The 19182-nt window shown below is 61.0% G+C and overlaps 1 protein-coding gene across 4 annotated transcripts; it reads left to right on the top strand.

Annotated features, from left to right (window-relative positions):
• Window positions 1–1196: 1196 nt before the first annotated feature.
• On the top strand, window positions 1197–18640 carry SLC17A9 (solute carrier family 17 member 9). 4 transcript variants are annotated; one of them, XM_037982565.2, is made up of 13 exons: window positions 1200–1433; window positions 6719–6916; window positions 7318–7457; window positions 10203–10302; window positions 11917–12047; window positions 12662–12758; window positions 12973–13069; window positions 13623–13710; window positions 14771–14831; window positions 15275–15390; window positions 15867–15922; window positions 16044–16073; window positions 16676–16815. In XM_037982565.2, exons 1-13 carry the CDS (start codon window positions 1375–1377, stop codon window positions 16706–16708), a joined length of 1206 nt encoding a protein of 401 aa, XP_037838493.1. In that variant the 5' UTR covers window positions 1200–1374; the 3' UTR covers window positions 16709–16815. The 4 variants fall into 4 exon arrangements, with proteins under 4 accessions (XP_072861410.1, XP_072861411.1, XP_037838493.1 ...); XM_008011512.3 differs by having other exon boundaries at window positions 1203–1433; window positions 14797–14831; window positions 16676–16948; XM_073005309.1 differs by lacking the exons at window positions 15867–15922; window positions 16044–16073; window positions 16676–16815 and adding an exon at window positions 18185–18640 and having other exon boundaries at window positions 1197–1433.
• The last annotated feature ends 542 nt before the right edge of the window (window positions 18641–19182 follow it).

Here is a 19182-nt window from a genome sequence, read left to right as displayed (position 1 = left end):
GGCTCTGGGAGCAGGCTCTTCAGTGCAGTTGGTTGGGCTGTTGGAGACCAGAGGGCTGGGGGGTGGGGGGAAGGAGCCCTGTTGTAAGTGCAGGGCCCCACCTTAGGTGTGTCTTCCTCGGCCTCTGGGTGGTGGCTGCTGCGTGGAGGATGGACTGAGGTGGGCCGTAGTGGAGGTGGGGGTGACGCCTGAGGAACAGGCCCTGCTGCCTCCTGGGGAAAGGCTACAGGGTCGAGGCCTTCCCCTGCCGGCTTCGTCCTCGGCACAGCAGCAGGAGCATGCAGCGTGGGGGCCCCACCCCATCACCCCTGCCCCTGAGCCCAGAGCCTGGCCTGTGATGGGCGCTCAGGGCACCTTTTCTCCAGGATCCCAGGGGCCAATGACAACCTTCACAGGCATCTGCTGAGAAGACACTGGGCAGCGCTGGATTTGCCCAGCTCTCCCAGGCTTGGTCCAAGAGCTCAGGAGTGGACCCATCCCTGCCCCAAGAGATCCATTTTAAAAGTCAGTCACCCTGGACTTTTACTCTCTTTACACTTGGTTAAGACTTTATCCCTGGCCGGGGGCGGTGGCTCACACCTGTAATCCCAGCACTTTGGGAGGCCGAGGCGGGCGGATCACGAGGTCAGGAGATCGAGACCATCCTGGCTAACATGGTGAAACCCCGTCTCTACTAAAAATACAGAAAAATTAGCCAGGCGCGGTGGCGGCGCCTGTGGTCCCAGCTACTCAGGAGGCTGAGGCAGGAGAACGGGGTGAACCCGGGAGGCGGAGCTTGCAGTGAGCCAGGATTGCACCACTGCACTCCAGCCTGGGCCACAGAACAAGACTCCATCTCAAAAAACAAACAAACAAACAAAAAAAGACTTTATCCCTAATTTTATTTGATCGGTGAGGTAGGGACTGCCATCACCACCTATTTTATAGACAGAGGATAGATGGCCCCGTGGCTCCCTGTGGTGTCCAAAGGATAGGCTGGCACCTCTGGGACCAGGCTCACCACCAGGGCCCTTCTCTGAAGCCCCAGTCTGAGCGGCCTGCTGCTGGGAACCTCCCCCTGCTCCGACACTAACTTCAGCTGGGGCTGAGCCAGGGTGCGTCAGACCAGCCAGGGCGACCGTCGGCCCCGCTCCTATGGGGCAGTAGGGAGGGACGTCAGCAGGGTGGGGCGGGCGCCCGAGTGGTATGCCCCGCCCTGCCCCGCCTGCCCGCCCTGGTGGCCGTCTGGGGGCGATGAGTCCTGGGAGAACCGGACGGAAGCGCCGCTGGGACTGACACGTGGACTTGGGCGGTGCTGCCCGGGTGGGTCGGCCGGGGCTGGGAGGCGGCCCCGGGACACAGCTGTGCCCACACCGTCTGAGCACCCCAAGCCCGATGCAGCCAACCCCAGACGAGGCCCAGAGGGACAGGGCCGGGGACAGCCAGTGGTCCAGGTGTGGCGGGGGTGAGGGGAGCGGGGGAGAGGGGGGAGCAGTCGGGGTGGGGCTGTGAGGAGGGAGCTGAGATGCTGCTGGGTAGGACTATGCTAGGCAGGGAGCGCTGAGCTGGGCAGGCTCCTCTGGCTTCGGGGCTTCCTGTGTTCCTTTTGGGGGGTGGAAGGAAGTGAGTGCCGTGTCCTTCCTCCCTGCCATCAGATTCCAGGACTGGACCTGGCAAGTGCCCTATCGCAGCCAGTGTTCCTGGGGCTCTTCCAGGCAGGGCTGTGTTCCCCAGGCCAGGGGCATTGTCCTGGATGGTCAGGAGGCATAGCCCCCGCCAGGTGGGACCACCCTGTGTGTGCATGACCCCGACAGGCAGGTGCTGAGACAGTCAGGAGGCTGGGTATGGGGCACGAGCTGGAGCCTGCAGCTGGACGGGGGGTCCTGCCACCATGTGCCAGCTGTGTGCTGGGGACGAGCTCCCCGCTCACGTCAGCGCTCAGAGCATTTGGTGGTGGGGAGAAGCAGGGCCTGGGCAGGTGGCCTGGCCACCAGCACTGCTGCCTGTAGGAGGCTCCCTGGGCAGGTGATGCCTCAGAAACCGGGTGAGATGGTGACCTCGGGCCATTGGCCAGCTGGGGAGGGCCTCTGCCAGGGCTCCTGAGAGCAGCCCCCACACTGCTGAACCCCCTTGCTCTGGGTCTTGGGCTGAGCCCTCAAGTGGCTGGACCCTGGGCCTAGACTCAGGCCCTGTGGGTTCCAGAGCAGACTCCCGAACTGAGTCCCCAGAGTACCTACCCTGTCCCTGGGCCTAGACTCAGGCCCTGTGGGTTCCAGAGCAGACTCCCAAACTGAGTCCCCAGAGTACCTACCCTGACCATGGCAAGGTAATGGCACCTTCTGGCCTCACCAGTTCCCAGCTCTATGAGGGCTGAGGACCCTGGAAGTGCTGGGGAGAGTTGCAGGAAGGCCCAAAGGGGCAGTGCCACCATCGGACGTTGGCACCCAGATGAAGGGAGTGCTGGCTGCGTGGGAAAAGCTGGCAGCCCAGATCACAGCCCGAGAGTCTCCCTGCCAGGCGACAGTTAGAGGGGAGGGCCTGCCCCTTGCTCTCTTCCTCCTCCCCCACCCACATTCATCCAGGCCTGCCAGGCAGGGCCAGCTCCCCGGGGCTTCGGGGCCTCCTCACTGGTGGTTTGAGTGGCTCCGCCTTCACTGCGTCCCTCCAGGGCTGGATGTTTCAAAAAGAGCCCTTGCCACAGCTCTGGCAACTTCCTTTGCAGGCCCTTATTGGGTAGCGCCAAGGATTCTGGAGGGGCCTGTGGGTCAAGGCTGCCACGCCCATGCCTTTTCCCTAGCCCTCTCTCCTGCAGCCACATCACGGAGGCTGGGCCAGGCGAGAACAGAGCTGGAGAGGTGGCACCCACACTCGAGTGTCCTCTCCAGCTTGCTGCTCTCCTGGCCTGGCCCCGGCACAGTTCCCTTTTCTGAATCAGGGGCCATGTGACCACCTGTTTGCTCAGCCGTGGATGCTGCTTCTGCACAGGGGCCATTTGCTCTAGAAAGTTCACAGGAAGCAGCCTGCTGGGCTCAGGGAGTGCAGAGTGGTGGGAGGAAGCTGTTCAGGCTGCCCAAAGCTTTCCGGTTCTTGGCACCCCCCGCCTCCCGCGCCCCCAGCAGGATGGAGGATTCCTGGCTTGAGGTCCTAGTGAGCCCTCAGGCAGCTGACTGTATGGGTCAACCTCTCCAGCCTGACATCCTTGTCTTCCCAGCAGCTGTGGAGGGTGCCCTTGTGCCCCCCGGCCAGCACCACCTGCCCAGCTCAGAGAAGGGGCTGTGGCTGCCGCCTGCAGCATAGGGCAGATTGCTTGCCTGGAAGGGCTGTTCTTGACTTCCTCCTTCCAAGGAGGCCAGGGAGTGGCTCTGTGTTCTCAGCACTGTGCTGGCCTCGATGGGGGTGAGAATCAGTGCCACTGAGCTTTCTGCCATTTCTAGCTAACAGCCAGACAGTGCGGGGCAGGTACCACCTGGACACAGGTCCCTCACCTTCCCCCCCACACACTTTTTTTTTCAAGACGGAATCTCTGTCACCCAGGCTGGAGTGCAATGGTGCAGTCTTGGCTCACTGCAACCTTGACCTCCTGGGCTCACGTGATCCTCCTACTTCAGCCTCCCAGCTGGGGCCACAGGTGCACACCACCACACTCAGCCACTCAGCTAATTGTTTTTTTGTTTGTTTTGTTTCGTTTTTTTTGTTTTTGTTTTTTTGAGATGGAGTCTCACTAGATGGAGTCTCACTCTATCGCCCAGGCTGAAGTTCAGTGGTTTGATCTCGGCTCACTGCAACCTCTGCCTCCCAGGTTCAAGTGATTCTCCTGCCTCAGCCTCCGGAGTAGCTGGGATTACAGGCACCTGCCACCACGCCTGGCTAATTTTTGTATTTTTAGTAGAGACAGAGTTTCACCATGTGGTCCAGGCTGGTCTTGAACTCCTGACCTTGTGATCCACCCTCCTCAGGCTCCCCAAGTGCTGGGATTACAGATGTGAGCCACCATGCCCGGCCCTGGCTAATTTTTAAAGTTGTGTTTTTCTTTTTGTGGAGCCGGGAACCTCCCTATGTTTCCCAGGCTGGTCTTGAACTCCTGACCTCGTGATCCACCCTCCTCAGCCTCCCCAAGTGCTGGGATTACAGATGTGAGCCACCATGCCCAGCCCTGGCTAATTTTTAAAGTTGTGTTTTTCTTTATGTGGAGGCGGGGACCTCCCTATGTTTCCCAGGCTGGTCTTGAACTCTTGAGCTCGAGTGATCTGCCCACCTCCGCCTCCCAAAGTGCTGGGATTACAGGCATAAGCCACCGTACCTGTCCCTAAAGCTCCTTTTTAAAGGCACCTTTGGACTGTGTGACTTTTAGTGGAAAGTTAATGGTGGGGCCCCCATGTCCCTTCTGCAAGCCTCCTGCGTTAAGTCAATGAAAACTGTTTACAGAGAGCCTGGGGCCAGATAAATAACAGGGCTGCGGGTATCAACCACGCCAGGGCAGGGCGTGGAGGCCAGGGCTGTACTGGGTTAGGCGGGCTGGCAGTGAGGACTGTGTCCTTCTGTGGTAACCCAGGGAGCAGACCTGGTCCCCAGACCCAGGCCACAGCCAGATATGGGGCAAGCCAGTTGTCCCCAGAGTGGAAGCTGGCTGCAAATGATGCTGGCGAAACCACACTCACAGCCAAGTTCCAGGACAGACAGCACTTCCTCCCACACGACTTTCTCCAGACTTCAGGGGTTAATGGTTGGCCCTGATGTGGGGAGGGGCTGGAGCAGGACAGCCTCTGGCAGAGCGGGAGGTGTTGGAGCGAGCTGTTCTTGCCTCTAAGATCTCACTGGGCCTCCCTCACCAGGACTGGGAGTGTGAGCTGGCCGGCCTGGCTCTGACCTCAGGCATGGTCAAGGTCAAGCTCATGGTCAAGACTGCCAGGTGCCTGACTTGGTGGTCTTTTCTGCTGTGGGAAGCGTCCAGGCACAGACTTTCAGAGAGCGCCAGGAAGGCCAGATACCTGCCCCTCTCTCCACGGCACACCCTCGTCCACTCTGGCAGGTTCTTGGGAGCACATCCCCCGAGTGCAGCCGGCTCCCCGCACGGGCAGACAGGACCTTTTGGGAAGGGTGGGATGAGACTCTCCAGTGTCCGACTCGTCTGCTGGTCACCCTCTCCCTGTTCTCTTTGAGGCCCATGCGGCCTCCTCCTCCTGGATGTCCCCCTATCCCTGGCGATGCTGGCTCTTGGCTCCTGGCTACGCCTCCTCGGCTGACTCCTGCCATTCTCTTGGGTGACTTTGAAGTCCACAGGGGCTGTCCATATGGCACCCTGGCCCTCACCCTTGACCTTCTCCTCTCCTTGGCCTGCCGGTCCTCAGTCCTGCCCTTCGTCAAGACTCCCAGCACTAATACCTCGAACCCCTTTGGTTCGCTGGCCAAGACTCAGGCCCCAGGCTTGGAGCCCTGGCTGGACCCTGGCATCAGCTTCCCCTCCCCACTGTGCAGACCCAGCCTCCCAGGGGTGACCAGCACCCAGCGTGCCATCGGGACCTGGCCCCTACCCCTACCTCGAAGTGGCTGTTTGTCCTTGTTGCCCTCCTGACAGCCTGTGCTCTCAGGGGGCCATCCTTACCTGCTTCACAAAAATCGGAAGTGGCCAGTGGGAAATCCTCTAATTCCCCTCCCCCAGCTCGAGGCAGGGATGGGGAATCCTGCCTCCCAGGCCCTTCCCTCCTCTGTGAGAGTCACTGCTGATCCAGTGCTGACCCTGCCCAAGCCCCCTCTCCAGCATCTGACTCAGCAAGTTCCAAACCGCGCTCCCCCAGGCGACCTCCCCATCTGGGGCCCCACTCAGTGCCCCCATCCATCTCAGGGCACAGAGAGAAGTCTGAGTATCTAGCGGACTGTCCATGTCCAGCCCTGTGTGTGGCTCTGAGTCCTGCTGACCCCCATGGCCCTGCAGCCCGTGCACCTCTCCTCACACATCTGCACACCCCAGCAGCCTCCCAGCTCACCCCCAACAGGTGCCTTTGGCTCAGCCACAGGACCCAGGGATGGAGCTTCCCTATAACTCTCTTTAATCAGGGACAACAGCAGCCAAGGAGCCTCATTTGCACAGGAGCCAGGAGCCATGTGCAGAAATCGGAGGCCCTGGCTGGGAAGGCCTCACCCCTGCCCAGCTTCCTTCAAGGGGCCAACCGTCCCCCTGGCACTGTGTCCTCTCCTGGCCACCCAGCCCCAGCTGCCTTGAGGTTCTCATCTAGGACCTCCTGTACTGCCTCAGCCCTGCCGCTCTGGGGGCCCCTTACCCACCACACCCCACCCCCACAGTCAGTGGGCTCTCAGCCATCATTCCTGCCTGGTGCCTGTCTGCTGCTTGCCTGGGCCGAGGAAGGCTTGAGAATGTGGTACCACGTGCTGCTGGTCCTTGGCTTTGGGGGCCTGGTGGCCTGGTTGCCCATCATGGGGAATAAGCAGAGCCCAGCCCAGGCACCTTTTGTGGGGATGAGTTGTTGCTGTGACCTGCCTGAGTGCTGGCCACTCGGCTGTTCCCAGCCGTCACTGTGCCTCATTTCTGGCTGCCTGTGTCCTCCCAGGGGTCAGCATACAGGTGTGATTAGGCATTTGAATGCCTGCCAAGTTGCCTTCCATCGAAGCTGTCCCCATTCAGTCCCACATCCCCCAGCTTGGGGGGAGGTCTCTGAGTGATGAACTCGAAGCAGCAGGGCTGTGGGGCCTCCCCAGGGCCTGACCATCTCCTCTCCCTCAGGCCCGAGTGCCAGGCATGGACAGGGACGCTGCTGCTGGGCACGTGCCTGCTGTACTGCGCCCGCTCCAGCATGCCCATCTGCACTGTCTCCATGAGCCAGGACTTCGGCTGGAACAAGAAGGAGGCCGGCATCGTACTCAGCAGCTTCTTTTGGGGCTACTGCCTGACGCAGGTTGTGGGCGGCCACCTCGGGGACCGGTAACTGCCCCTTTCCCCGTCTCCAGGCTGGTGGGGGCTGCTCCCCTGGGGCCTCCAGAGGCCAGTGGGCTGGCTGTGCTGCTGCACACAGAGGATGCAACTCCTGGGGAAGGAGCTTGGTAGATAAATTTGGGCAGAAGACACACCCGGAGGAAGATGGGAGCTGGAAGGGGAGAGGCCAGGTGTGGCAAGGCCCCAGGGCCCTGCAGGCAGAAGAGGCAGGCGGCTCCCCTGGAGTACCTGGTCTCCTCACGAGGCAGCTCTGGGGTCATAAGCAGGCCCTGTAGAGGCAGACAGGCCAGGCCCATCTCCGAGCACCCACTCGAGGGCGGCCCTGAGTCAGGGTGGTGCTCCTTGGTCCTGCGCAGCCACATCCTCACCGCCTTTTGTCTCCCCTCCAGGATTGGGGGTGAGAAGGTCATCCTGCTGTCAGCCTCTGCCTGGGGCTCCATCACAGCCGTCACCCCGCTGCTCGCTCAGCTGAGCAGTGCCCACCTGGCCTTCATGACCTTCTCACGAATCCTCATGGGCTTACTCCAAGGTAAGGGGCGCTCAGGCACTTCCCTCACGCTCTCTGGCACCAGGTGGGGAGACAAGGGGAGTGTGCACGGATGTGTGTGCAGGTACACGTGTGCATGCAGGTGGTGTACAAGTGTGTGTGTATGGGTATGCCTGCGTGCATGTGTACACCAGTGTGTGTGCGTGTGCAAGTGCGTATGTTCCTGCAGACACGTGTGCAAGCAGTGTGCACGTATGTGTGTGCTTGTGCATATGTGTACATATGTGTGCATGCACACGTGTGAGTGTGCATGTGTGTGTGCAGGTGGTGTGCATGCCTGTATGCGTGTGTGTGCGTGCCCGTATCCATGTGTATGTGCATATGCATGCCCATATGCGTGTCTACGTGCGTGAGCGTGCCCATATGCAGGTGTACGTGTGGCCATGCATGTGTCTTCTGTAAGTGCACACTCTGCAGTGACACACAGGATCACAGGGGACACCTGCGTAGTGAACTTGCTCCTGCCCCTGAATTTTGTTACCATACACCTTAGTTCAGTGGCGGATTCCAGCTGCTGTGGGACTCTGGGTTTGTGAATTTCGGTCACATGTATGCTGATGATGCCTCCAATACTAGGGCCTTGGAGCGCCTTAATTGTCAGGAGAACAAGGTGGGTGGGGGGCCAAGGGGGCTTTGGGGGGCCCCTACTTGTCTGAAGTCCCCTGGAGAAACAGCTAGGCCTCCAGCCTGCAGGGACCTGCCCGCCCCACCCCAGCCTGCCTGGCTGCCCCACCCACTGGCAGTTCCCGGCTGGGCTACTCCTCCCCCAGTGTCCTGGGCCATCCAGACTCCCCACTGAGGACTCCCCCTACCTTCCTGAGCTGGCATCAGGTTCAGATCCCTGGCCATGGCTCCCCTAGAACCTCTGCCCTCCCTCTCCCCCAAGTCCAGAGACTTTGGGGAGTTCACTCCCAGGTCTCTTTCTCCTCCCTCTCCACACCCTCACTCCCCAAGGCGACGCCTGGAAGGTGCTGCCTGGGACTCTCTCCGTAACAGAGGAAGGGGGTCTGCCCAGGAGAGGCCACTGTCATGGTCACAGGGTCTCACGTGAGAACAAGGGCCATACCACCAGTGCCCACTGGGCCCTGTGCATGGCCCACCCTCAGAAGAGGGTGCAGTGAGTGCGACTGAGGACTTAGGATTGTGTGTTTACTGTGAGACCCCATCCCAGAGCCAGCCCCTCCAGCATCACCACCTCCCCAGGCACTGCCCGGGTCCCACTGCAGGAGCTGGAGGAGGAGGGGAGGAACGAACAAATCGCAACCACCTGGAGGGGAGGACAGGCCTGTCGGGGGGCGGGGGCCCTCATCTTTGTTTACTGGAGGGTCTTCGGGGTGAGGGAGGAGGGTCCCAAGGCTGAAGCTGTGAAGAAAACAGTGGCACTGCCTCAGACTGGGCTGACCAATGCCTCCTAGGTGTCACTGAGAAGACCCTCGGCCCTGGGGCAGGCAGCTGTCCTCGTGGGCAGCTCTGGGGACCCAGCAGGCAGCCAGACCCCGTGGGCTCGCTGCCAGCTCCAGCTGCGCTTCCTCTGTGGGGGCCAGCTTGTTGTGCTATGATGACTTGGCACCTGTGGTACATTCCGTTTTCTAGAAACCTTCAAAGTCTGGCACGTCTCAATGTCAGATGTCATCCTGTGCCCACAAGCCTACTCTGGTGGTCTGGGGGGCAGCAATGGCGGCCACGTGGTAACCATGGGCACCACCTGCGGCTGGCTTTGCCGTGTTTGTGCACGCTGTCCTCGGGCAGAGTAGAGACGCCGGGTGTCCCAAGACTTGTGGCTCTTGCTGTGGGGTATCGGACTTCGGGAGGAAACCCCACGGAGCCCTGCCAGGCGGCCCCCAGCCTCCCTTGATGGAGTGAGGGATGGGCCCTGCCTCTGAGCCGTGAGCCTGTGAGTGAGCGCTCTGCCATTAAAAGTTACAGGCACTAGCCAGGCAGGCGCTTCCTGTGTGTGGCCGTCTGTTTGACGATGCCCTCCCGCAGGGTAGCATCAGCGCCTTGTAGACAGGGCCCGTGGGTTTGGGGGACAAGTTTCTGTTGTCACGGTGGCTTCGTGGTGCCTCCCCTCACAGCGCCAGGCTCAGGGCCCTCTGGCTGTGGGGCCGCATGGGGTGGTGAGGTGGTTTCCAAACTTCTAAAGCGGCCGAGAACACTTGGTCCAAAAGAAATCCTGGAAGGAAGCTCAGTTACTACAACAGGAAAAGGCAGGTTTCCTGGGGGAAGTACGTGTCTGTGCACGCGTGCGGCAGGTTTCCGTGCCTGCAGGTGTGTATCTTCGTGCGTATGCGTGTACCTGCGTCAGTGTGAGCACCGTGCAGCACTGCCGAGAAGTGGTGTGCCGGTGGACCCGTGCGTGTGCAGGTGTGTGTGCTCATGCTGCGTGTGTGTGTGTGTTGGTGCCAGGACTCTGTAGAGCACAGCTGGAGGCCGGCGGTGAGAGTGTGCACATGTGCGTGTGCGTGTGCGTGGGGTGGGAGGGCTGGCTTCGAAGCAGGGGTGTTTCCCGCAGCTATGCGGGTGGCACGACCCTGAGCGAGCCTCGCCCAAAAGGAGTCTGTTTCCTCAGTGGCACAAAAAACCCTGCCCTGCTGGTCCCTCGGGTGGGCGAGGTGAGCGAGAGGGACAGGTGGACGTCCTCTGGAATCACAGCCCAGACCTGAGCAGATGGGCCGGGATGAGCCTCCCTGGCTGGACCCCGAGAGACTCTCCCTCCGCTCGTTGCAGGGGTTTACTTCCCCGCCCTGACCAGCCTGCTGTCGCAGAAGGTGCGGGACAGCGAGCGAGCCTTCACCTACAGCACCGTGGGCGCCGGCTCCCAGTTTGGGTAAGTCCTGGCCTCAGATGGGGCCCAGGAGAGGCCACCAGATGAGCCCCTTGCCAAGTGGCCCCTGGTCTGGGTGGGGGATGGGCCACATGGGCCTGCAGGGCCACCATGGGTGAGGTGGGTCCGGCAGGCGCCTTTTGGGCTCTGTAGCCCAAGGCTGTGCTCTGCAGGTGCCAGCCCCGGGCACCGTGCTTGCTTTGTGCATATTTCTGCCTTTCTGGAGTGGCTGGCAGGTGATGAGGCTGGGACTTGGGGACAGGGGTTGGGGGAGTGGCCATATCATCTCATTTTCTTTCATCTGTGCTAACGAAGTCAGATGCTGTCCCCACCCTCTGCTGGCCCCCACCCCCGACAGGAGAGTCTGTGAGCCCTGGAGCGTCTGGGCCGGGGTGGGCTATCAGCTGGCTGGAGGGCGGCTTGTCCTCATCCACAAGGCGGTAACCCTGTGCCCCTCAGTCCTCCTTCCCAGTGCCCACTCCTTGGGCAGCTCCAGACCCTCTAGCGATGCTGGCAACCTGGATCGAGGCCGGGCCTGGGGTGGGAGACCGTCCCAATGGTTGTAGCAGGGTGGATAGGTGCAGGAGCTGACAGGGGGTTCCCAATCACTGGGCTCGGGCCCTCATGTTACTGTTGCTGAGGTTCAGAGGGCGGAGGCGGCCCCTGTAGGTGGGGCCAGGAGCAGCCCCAGGCAGGCCCAGGGTGACCAGATTCATCAAATAAAAACAGACTGCCCAGAGGAATGTGAATTTCAGATAAACCAGAGGGGATATACTTCTACTAAAAGAATGAATCCTCACTTCTCCAAAACCTGGTTTCTTTGGGTGTCCTGCGGTTTTTCTGCACGCAGGTGGGGAACAGAGAGAGGGTCAAGTGTGGACTGGAAGGGGCAGGAAGAGTGCTACCCCAGCCCGCCCTGGCGCCCAAGGCCAAACTCTGCCGCCCCAGGAGCTGTGTCCACCCCGCAGAGGCTCAGCGGGAGGAAGGAGGCCCCATCTGGATGCCAGGCCCGGCTTTGGGTCTCTCTCTTCCTGCTTTTGCCATGATGTTAACTGTTCCCGCAGGTGCCAGCGGAGGGGTCTCTGCAGCAGATGGGGGCTGGGCTGCCAGCCAGGTTGCACCCAGAAGGAGCCTCTGAGGAGCTATTTGGGACAATGAGATCACGGGGACAGGGGATGGGGGCTGTTGGATTTGGCCGTCGTGGTATTTTTGCATCTAGAAATCTTTGTGAATTTTATCCTCAATGAGATTTGAAGCACAAAAACCGTGTGGAGTTTCACTGTAGTATACTCTCATCACCGTCTCCTCCTCGGTGCCGTTTTTAGTTGAAAAGGATCCACATGACAAAGTGTAGGCCAACGTGAAGGCCTAGAAGCAAGATGTGAAAAACAACATGAGTTCCACAGCAGCCGCCCGACTGGCCCCACTGGCCCCGAGTGTCCGGAGTCCTTAACCAAACAGGCCGGGACAGGGGCTTCTGAGCTGCCGCTCTGAAGGCCATGAAAACACCCTCTTTTCCAGGGGCTCAGCCTGCACCAAGGTGGGGTTTCTGAGAGGCCCCTCCTCGCCCGAGGGGTGCCGCTGAGGGGCCTGGCCACGCTCCCCCTGTCTTTGCAGGACGCTGCTGACCGGGGCAGTGGGCTCCCTGCTCCTGGAATGGTACGGCTGGCAGAGCGTCTTCTATTTCTCCGGCGGCCTCACCTTGCTTTGGGTGTGGTACGTGTACAGGTACCTGCTGAGTGGAAAAGGTAACGCAGGCCGGGCGGGCTAGTCCCGGGCACCCACGGCTGCCCAGTGCCTCCTCCCTTGGTGGCAGCCACTGAGCAGCCTGGAGCAGGAGCCCGGAGACAGCGGCCTTGACCTCTCAAAGAATCCACCAGTGAGGCAAAGTGCTCAGGTGCTGTGCTGTCAGCGGCTCTGCCACCTAATTCGGTCTAGAAGGTTCCATCTAGGGCTAAGGCAGACACCCAGGGAGACCTGCTGGGCAGGTCAAGGCAGGGTGCAGGAGCAGCCGAGTCTTTGGGTGGCCAGGAGGGGGCTCTGGAGGAGGCTGTGGGGAGGGTCGTTCAGAACGCGGTTAGGTGCCTGGTAGGGAAGGCCATGGGAGGCCGGTGCCCGTGTGCAGCCTGAGGTGTGGGCGGGAGGCCGGCGCCCGTGTGCAGCCTGAGGTGTGGGCGGGAGGCCGGCGCCCGTGTGCAGCCTGAGGTGTGGGCGGGAGGCCGGCGCCCGTGTGCAGCCTGAGGTGTGGACGAGGGCTGCTGACCCCTCTGGAACCACCCCCAATCCCCAATCCCCAATCCTTTGGAAACGGACGGCGCTTCCCACCCTGATAACCATCATTTTGAAACCATTGCTCTCTCAGATCTCATCCTGGCCTTGGGAGTCCTGGCCCAAGGCCTGCCAGTGTCCAGGCACAGCAGAGTCCCCTGGAGACGGCTCTTCCGGAAGCCTGCTGTCTGGTGAGCTGGGACCTGTACCGCCCCTTGGAACAGTGGCAGGGCCGGTGACCATGGGGGTGTGAACCTGGCTGGATCTGACAGCCCCTGAGCCAGCAGGGCCTAGGGCTCAGAGAGGTGGGACTCTAGCCCCCAGGAGAGGCCTCTCGGGGTGGGTGCCACAGGCCCGGCCAGCTTGCACAGCACCAGAGTCATGGTCCACCATTGGGCCCCGCAGGGCAGCCGTCATCTCCCAGCTCTCTGCAGCCTGCTCCTTCTTCGTCCTCATCTCCTGGTTGCCCACCTTCTTCAAGGAGACCTTCCCCGACGCCAAGGTGAGTCGGGGGCTCCTGCAGGGTGAAGGAGCGCCCAGAAGGCATGAGGCTTGAGCTGCACCAGGCACCGCGGGTCCTTGGCCTGCAGATGGTGGAACCCTCAGCTCCTCCTGGACTCCGAGGGTCCTGGCACCGCCAGGCTCTTCCTCTGGAGAGGACCCAGTCCATGCTCGGGGCAGGTTTCTGTGTTTGAGGCTGGAAACGATGTGGGCGCTCGGTGCCTTCCGGCTGTGGCTGCAGCCCTCCCAGCCCTCACCGGTGACCTGCTGGCCTGCAGAGCCCGACTTCAGGGCCCGAGGAGGCCGGTGCAGGACCCGGGATGTGGACAGAGGGGTCACCTGCGGTCAGTACGGTTCCTTCTCTGAGGTTGTCTTGCTGCCCCCCCGGGTGGTGGTCAAGACTCCAGAGCTGCACATTCCCAGGAGCAGGGCTGGCCCTGCGGAGAACTTTCCTGGGCAGTGGTGGGCATGGGGGGCTGTCCAGCCTGAGTATCCTCTTCCAGATGGCCGGGTGCTAGCCCTGGCCCCCTCTGAGGCCACACTCCCCCCTGCAGGGTTGGATCTTCAACGTGGTGCCTTGGTTGGTGGCGATTCCTGCCAGTCTCTTCAGCGGGTTTCTCTCTGATCATCTCATCAATCAGGGTGAGCCCCGGGGCGGGGACCGGGGCCGGGGGCCACACCCTGATTCACCTCACTTTCAAGGGGCAAGATGCTCCTCTCCTGGGGGTGCAGCTTCAGCACATGGAGAGCTGGGACAGAGGGACACTTCTTTCCAGGCTCGGCCTCCTCCTTAAAGGGTGGGGTTAGACTGTGGTGAGAGGGTCTGGTCTCACGGTGACCGTGGAGCTCGCCCCTGGGGGCCAGATGCAGCGCCTGAACCTCTGGGAAGGCACCTGGTGGGGTCAGAGGTTGCAAACATCCTAGAACCTTTGGAAGAGCTTCTGTCTTTGTTCCATGTGCTCCAGACCCACGCTGGGATGAGCCCCGAGTGGGCTGCGTGTTTCTTCCCCTAGTGCAGTGCCCTCACAGACAGGCGCAGGCAGATGCACACGCGTGCCCACATGCTCTCTCCACACATGTATGCCTATTCCTAGAACATTCGTGTTTTTCCTAATTGCAAAAGGAATACACACGTGTTGTGGAAAAGTTAGAAAATCTGGAGCAGCAGAGGAAGTGGGGCCGCTCGTCTGTTTCCACCTCTGTCACTGCTGTGTGGCTGTTCTGTGTTTCTGCCCAGAACCCCGCCTTGGGAAGCTTCCAAGGGCACAGGCGGTGCCTCATAGCTGTGCCACGCATACGTGTGTGCACACGTTTTTGCCCACAGCACGGGATAGCTGTCTTGAGCCCCAAGCCTCCTCCTCCCCTGCTGCCCCTCTGCAGCTGTTCAAGATGGAACCCCTCTGGGCACTGTCTGGGGTGTCAGCATGAAAGGCCTAAAGGGAGCCCCTTCCTCAGCCTCCCCCTGCAGGTTACACAGCCGTCCCTCCCCTGAAGGTTACACGGCCGTCCCTCCCCTGCAGGTTACACGGCCGTCCCTCCCCTGTAGGTTACACGGCCGTCCCTCCCCTGCAGGTTACACAGCCGTCCCTCCTCTGCAGGTTACACAGCCGTCCCTCCCCTGCAGGTTACACAGCCGTCCCTCCCCTGCAGGTTACACAGCCGTCCCTCCCCTGTAGGTTACACAGCCGTCCCTCCCCTGTAGGTTACACAGCCGTCCCTCCCCTGCAGGTTACAGAGCCATCACGGTGCGGAAGCTCATGCAGGTAGGAGAATCATTCCAGTCATTCTTTCTGGATATCCCTGCTTTGTTCAGGGTCTCCCAGGACCACAGGCTTGTGTCCCCAAGTCACCTGATGTCTGGGACCAGGCAAACACCAGGCCTCTCCACGTGTCCAGTCCCGGGGTCCAGAGGGGGCTGTTTAGACAGCTGTTGGGGGGCAGGCTGGGGTCAGCATCCTGTGCCCCTCTGGGCCCAGGCCTGGGCTTGCCCACGTCGAATAGGGCCTCTCCCGTGGAGCGGGGCTGATTCTTGGGGAGCCTCCTCCCAGATCTCCTCTAGGGGTCCTGGTCCGGGAGAGGTTTTCGGTCCCAGCTGACCTGACCCTTGTGCAGTGTGCCCAGGGCAGCTGTCGGGCGGCTGAGTCAGGAGAGGGCCCAGCTGCAGGCAGGCCGGGTGCCTGCCCGTCACAGTGCTGCTTTCCTACAGGGCATGGGCCTTGGCCTCTCAAGCGTCTTTGCTCTGTGCCTGGGCCACACCTCCAGCTTCTGTGAGTCTGTGGTCTTTGCATCAGCCTCCATCGGCCTCCAGACCTTCAACCACAGGTAAGGGCCGACTGCTCCATCCACCAGAGCCACGGTGCTGCCCGCATGCCCCAGGGCCGCGCATGTGAAGAGGGATCTCTGTCCGCCTCTCTCTGAGTCTCTTCCTCACACTTCACCCCCTTCCCAAGCTGCTGGGCAGCGACTGCATCAAAGACTCAATAGGAGTTCTGTAGGAACCAGCACTTCCCATCAGTGAGCAGCACGTGTGCGTGATTGGTGCGAACGTGCTTTCCCCACAGTGCTTTACTCTCAGGAGACACTTCCTGCACCAGGTCCTCCATGAAGACGGGCGGCTGGGGCTCGGCTTGGCCTGGTGTGCAGGGCTGGCGTGTTTTGGCCAGGGAGCAGGCCTGAGTGTCTCCCAGCCCCTCCCGTGGCTCCACTTAGACCTTGTTTCCTCGCTTCCCCCTTGACAGCCCTGGGCCGCGAGCTCGGTGGTGGCCAGGGCCGCTCACCACCCTCTTTCCTCCCCGCAGTGGCATTTCCGTTAACATCCAGGACTTGGCCCCGTCCTGCGCCGGCTTTCTGTTTGGTGAGGCCCTTGCCCACCCCAGCTTTGCCCCTCCCTGGGCCTCCAGGTGGGTGGGCCATGGGAGATCCCAGAGGGCTTTCACTGACTGTCCGTATTCTCTCTCGCTCCGGCCTGTTCACAGGTGTGGCCAACACAGCTGGGGCGTTGGCAGGTGAGGGGCGGGGCTCTGCGCCCAGGAGTTTGCCTGTCTGTGGGTTTGAGCCCACCGAGGTGCTGCAGGGTGGGGGTGTGCTTCCCTTCAGAGGGGGTCCCGGTGTCAGGGGAGGGCACAGACCCCAGAGCAGGCCCAGGAGAGGAGGATGTGGCTGCCTTCCAGGTTCCACTGGACTTTGCTGACAGCAGGTGGCTCAAGGGTCGCCATCTGCCCTGACTCACAAATACGTTCCAATCCTGGTAGCCCAGGGTCCCCGGGACACAGCCTGGCCCTGCTGAGTGCCTTGGATGGTGGGGGCTCCTTCTCCAGCTCAGCCTCGCCTGGGCCAGCCTGTGGTTCCCATTTCCCCCTCAGCGGGACAAGGGGGACTCATTACCAGGCCATTTCCTGGATGGCCTTTGAGATCTCTGCCCCTCCAACACCCTCCAAGTCTGAGCCTGACCCACAGCTGGGACACCGAATTCAGCCCTGGGAACCATGGGGGCTTCTATCAGGCACTAGACCCCCAGCCCTTCCCCGGCACTACCCTGGGACCTAGGGTGGGCGTGGGGCCTGGGCTGCCCGGGAATGCTCAGCCCGCCTGGGCCTCTCTTGGGCAGGTGTCGTGGGTGTGTGTCTGGGCGGCTACTTGATCGAGACCACGGGCTCCTGGACTTGCCTGTTCAACCTTGTGGCCATCATCAGCAACCTGGGGCTGTGCACCTTCCTGGTGTTTGGACAGGCCCAGAGGGTGGACCTGAGCTCCGCCCACGAGGACCTCTAGCTCCCAACCCCACAGCCTCTCCGAGGACCCAGGCACCAGCAGCCCCGGGACAGAGGGGACTCAGTGTGTGGGACTTGGTCACTCCATGTCAGACGCATGAGCAGAGAGGAACGCAAACCAGTGTAGAGCCTGAAGCTCCTTAAGGAGAGTCCACGCCAGCTGGCGGGAGGGTGGGGTGGGCCTGGGTCCAGACCAGGCTCGCTGCTCTCTGGGCCTCAGTTTCCCCACCTGCCAGCAGGCTTGGCCCTGTCCTCCTCACAGGCTGGTGTGGCCGTTAGGGTGAGTGGAGTTATTGTTAGTAGGCACAGCCTCATTCCCACCACGATCTGTTCCGCGTGGTCCCGCCGAGCCTCCCACAGTGCCGTGGGTCCCGCCGAGCCTCCCACAGTGCCGTGGGTCCCGCCGAGTCTCCCGTGGCTGCTGTGGGTCCCGCCAAGCGTCCTGCAGCCGCCATGCTCTCCACAAGCCTCCTGCAGCGCCCGCCTGCCGATGTGAGGCTGGCACCAGGCTGCAGCCTCCCCAACCCCAGCCCACTTTGCTATGTCTCTGGCGGACTGTCCTCCGTTGTGGGAGCTGCCCTGTGCGCTGTAGGATGCTTAAAGGCATCCCTGGCCTCCACCCACCCCTTGCCAGCAGCACCTACCCTCCCTCCTCCCAGTCAGACAACAGCCAGAAATGTCTCCAGACTCTGCTCAGCCTCCCCGGGTAGCCACCCTCGAGACACGACCTCAGAGTCTCTGCGTCTCCCAGCCTGACAGAGACTCCCAGGGCACGGGTGGGTGGTGGGTTAGAGACCCTGACCCATCTCTGGGACCCTGGCGCCGCTCTCTCCTCCTGTGGATCCCTCCGCACTAGCAGTGTTCTCAGTGGACAGATGCCTGGTTACCCCTTGGGCCCTGCCCAGCATGGCCGTGGCACAGGCTCTCGAACCTGCATGGCTTTCCCAGGCCTGGTGATTCTGCTCTCCAGGGACGGTTGGCACCTTCCTCGGGGGCGGGCCCCATGCACCAGAACACACAGACCCACCTTTCTGGCTTCCTTCCTTCCTTCCTTTCTTCCTTTCCTTCCCTTCCTTCCTTCCTTCCCTTCCTTCCTTCCTTCCCTTCCTTCCTTTCCTTCCTTCCCTTCCTTCCTTCCCTTCCTCCCTTCCCTTCCTCCCTTCCCTTCCTTCTTTCCCTTCATTCCTTCCCTTCCTCCCTTCCCTTCCTCCCTTCCTTCCTTCCCTTCCTTCCTTCCTTTCCTCCCTTCCTTCCCTTCCTTCCCTTCCTTCCCTTCCCTTTCTTCTTCTCTCTCTCTCCGTCCCTCACTCCCTCCCCGCCCATCCTTTCTCTTTCTTTTTTTTTAGACGGAGTCTCGCTCTGTCGCCCAGGCTGGAGTGAGTGGCGCTATCTCGGCTCACTGCAACCTCTGCCTCCCGGGTTCACGCCATTCTCCTGCTTCATCCTGCCTCAGCCTCCCAAGTAGCTGGGACTACAGGCGCCGCCATTACGCCTGGCTAATTTTATTTTGTATTTTTTAGTAGAGACAGGATTTCGCAGTGTTAGTCAGGATGGCCTTGTTCTCCTGACCTCGTGATCCGCCCGCCTCGGCCTCCCAAAGTGCTGGGATTACAGGCGTGAGCCGCCGCACCCGGCCTCTGGCGTTCTTTCTACCTCCCTTTTCATTGCCTGACAAGCTGGTGGTTTCATGAGTTAATGATACATCTTGCAAGGTGTACATGTAAAGAAAAAAACCTAAAAATGTGGAAAAGCATGCCAAAGCCTTATTTAAATAGCAACTATTAAACTATTCAAAAAGAAAACTGTTGCTTTATTTAACACCTTTGTTTTTTAAGAGTGAACACCATGTTAAAGACTTTTTGTAACTAATTCTTGAGGAAACTAGTGACGCGTTGGAACCAGGTCAAAGGAGAACCCCAGGAACAGACTCGTAGGCTGGGAGTGTTGAAATGAGTGTGCCAGCAGAGCCAGGCTGGGTTTTGGGGTTCCTTTGCCGGCAGGGGTCCTGAGTGTCTCAGATGACAGCGATGTGCCCCGCTATCAGCTGTCCACCCAGCTTTCCCAAGATGTGGGGTCCCCATGGAGTCAGACAGCCCAGGTGTGCTGCGGAAAGACAAAGTGGAATTTTACACTTGAGCACAAATGTTCTCCTACAATCTCCCCAGTTTCGGTCAGCCCTAGCCCTGCGGCACCATCAGTTTCGGTCAGCCCTAGCCCTGTGGCACCATCAGTTTCGGTCAGTCCTAACCCTGTGGCACCATGGGTACAGCCCAGAGCATCACCCCCACAGAGGCTTAGGGACGGCCCTGCTGGACACCGCTGGGGGGTCTCAGGGGAGGAGGGG

The sequence above is a fragment of the Chlorocebus sabaeus genome, chromosome 2, assembly GCF_047675955.1.
Source record: "Chlorocebus sabaeus isolate Y175 chromosome 2, mChlSab1.0.hap1, whole genome shotgun sequence".
Taxonomy (NCBI): Eukaryota; Metazoa; Chordata; class Mammalia; order Primates; family Cercopithecidae; genus Chlorocebus; species Chlorocebus sabaeus.
This window is presented reverse-complemented; position numbering and strand designations above follow the sequence as displayed.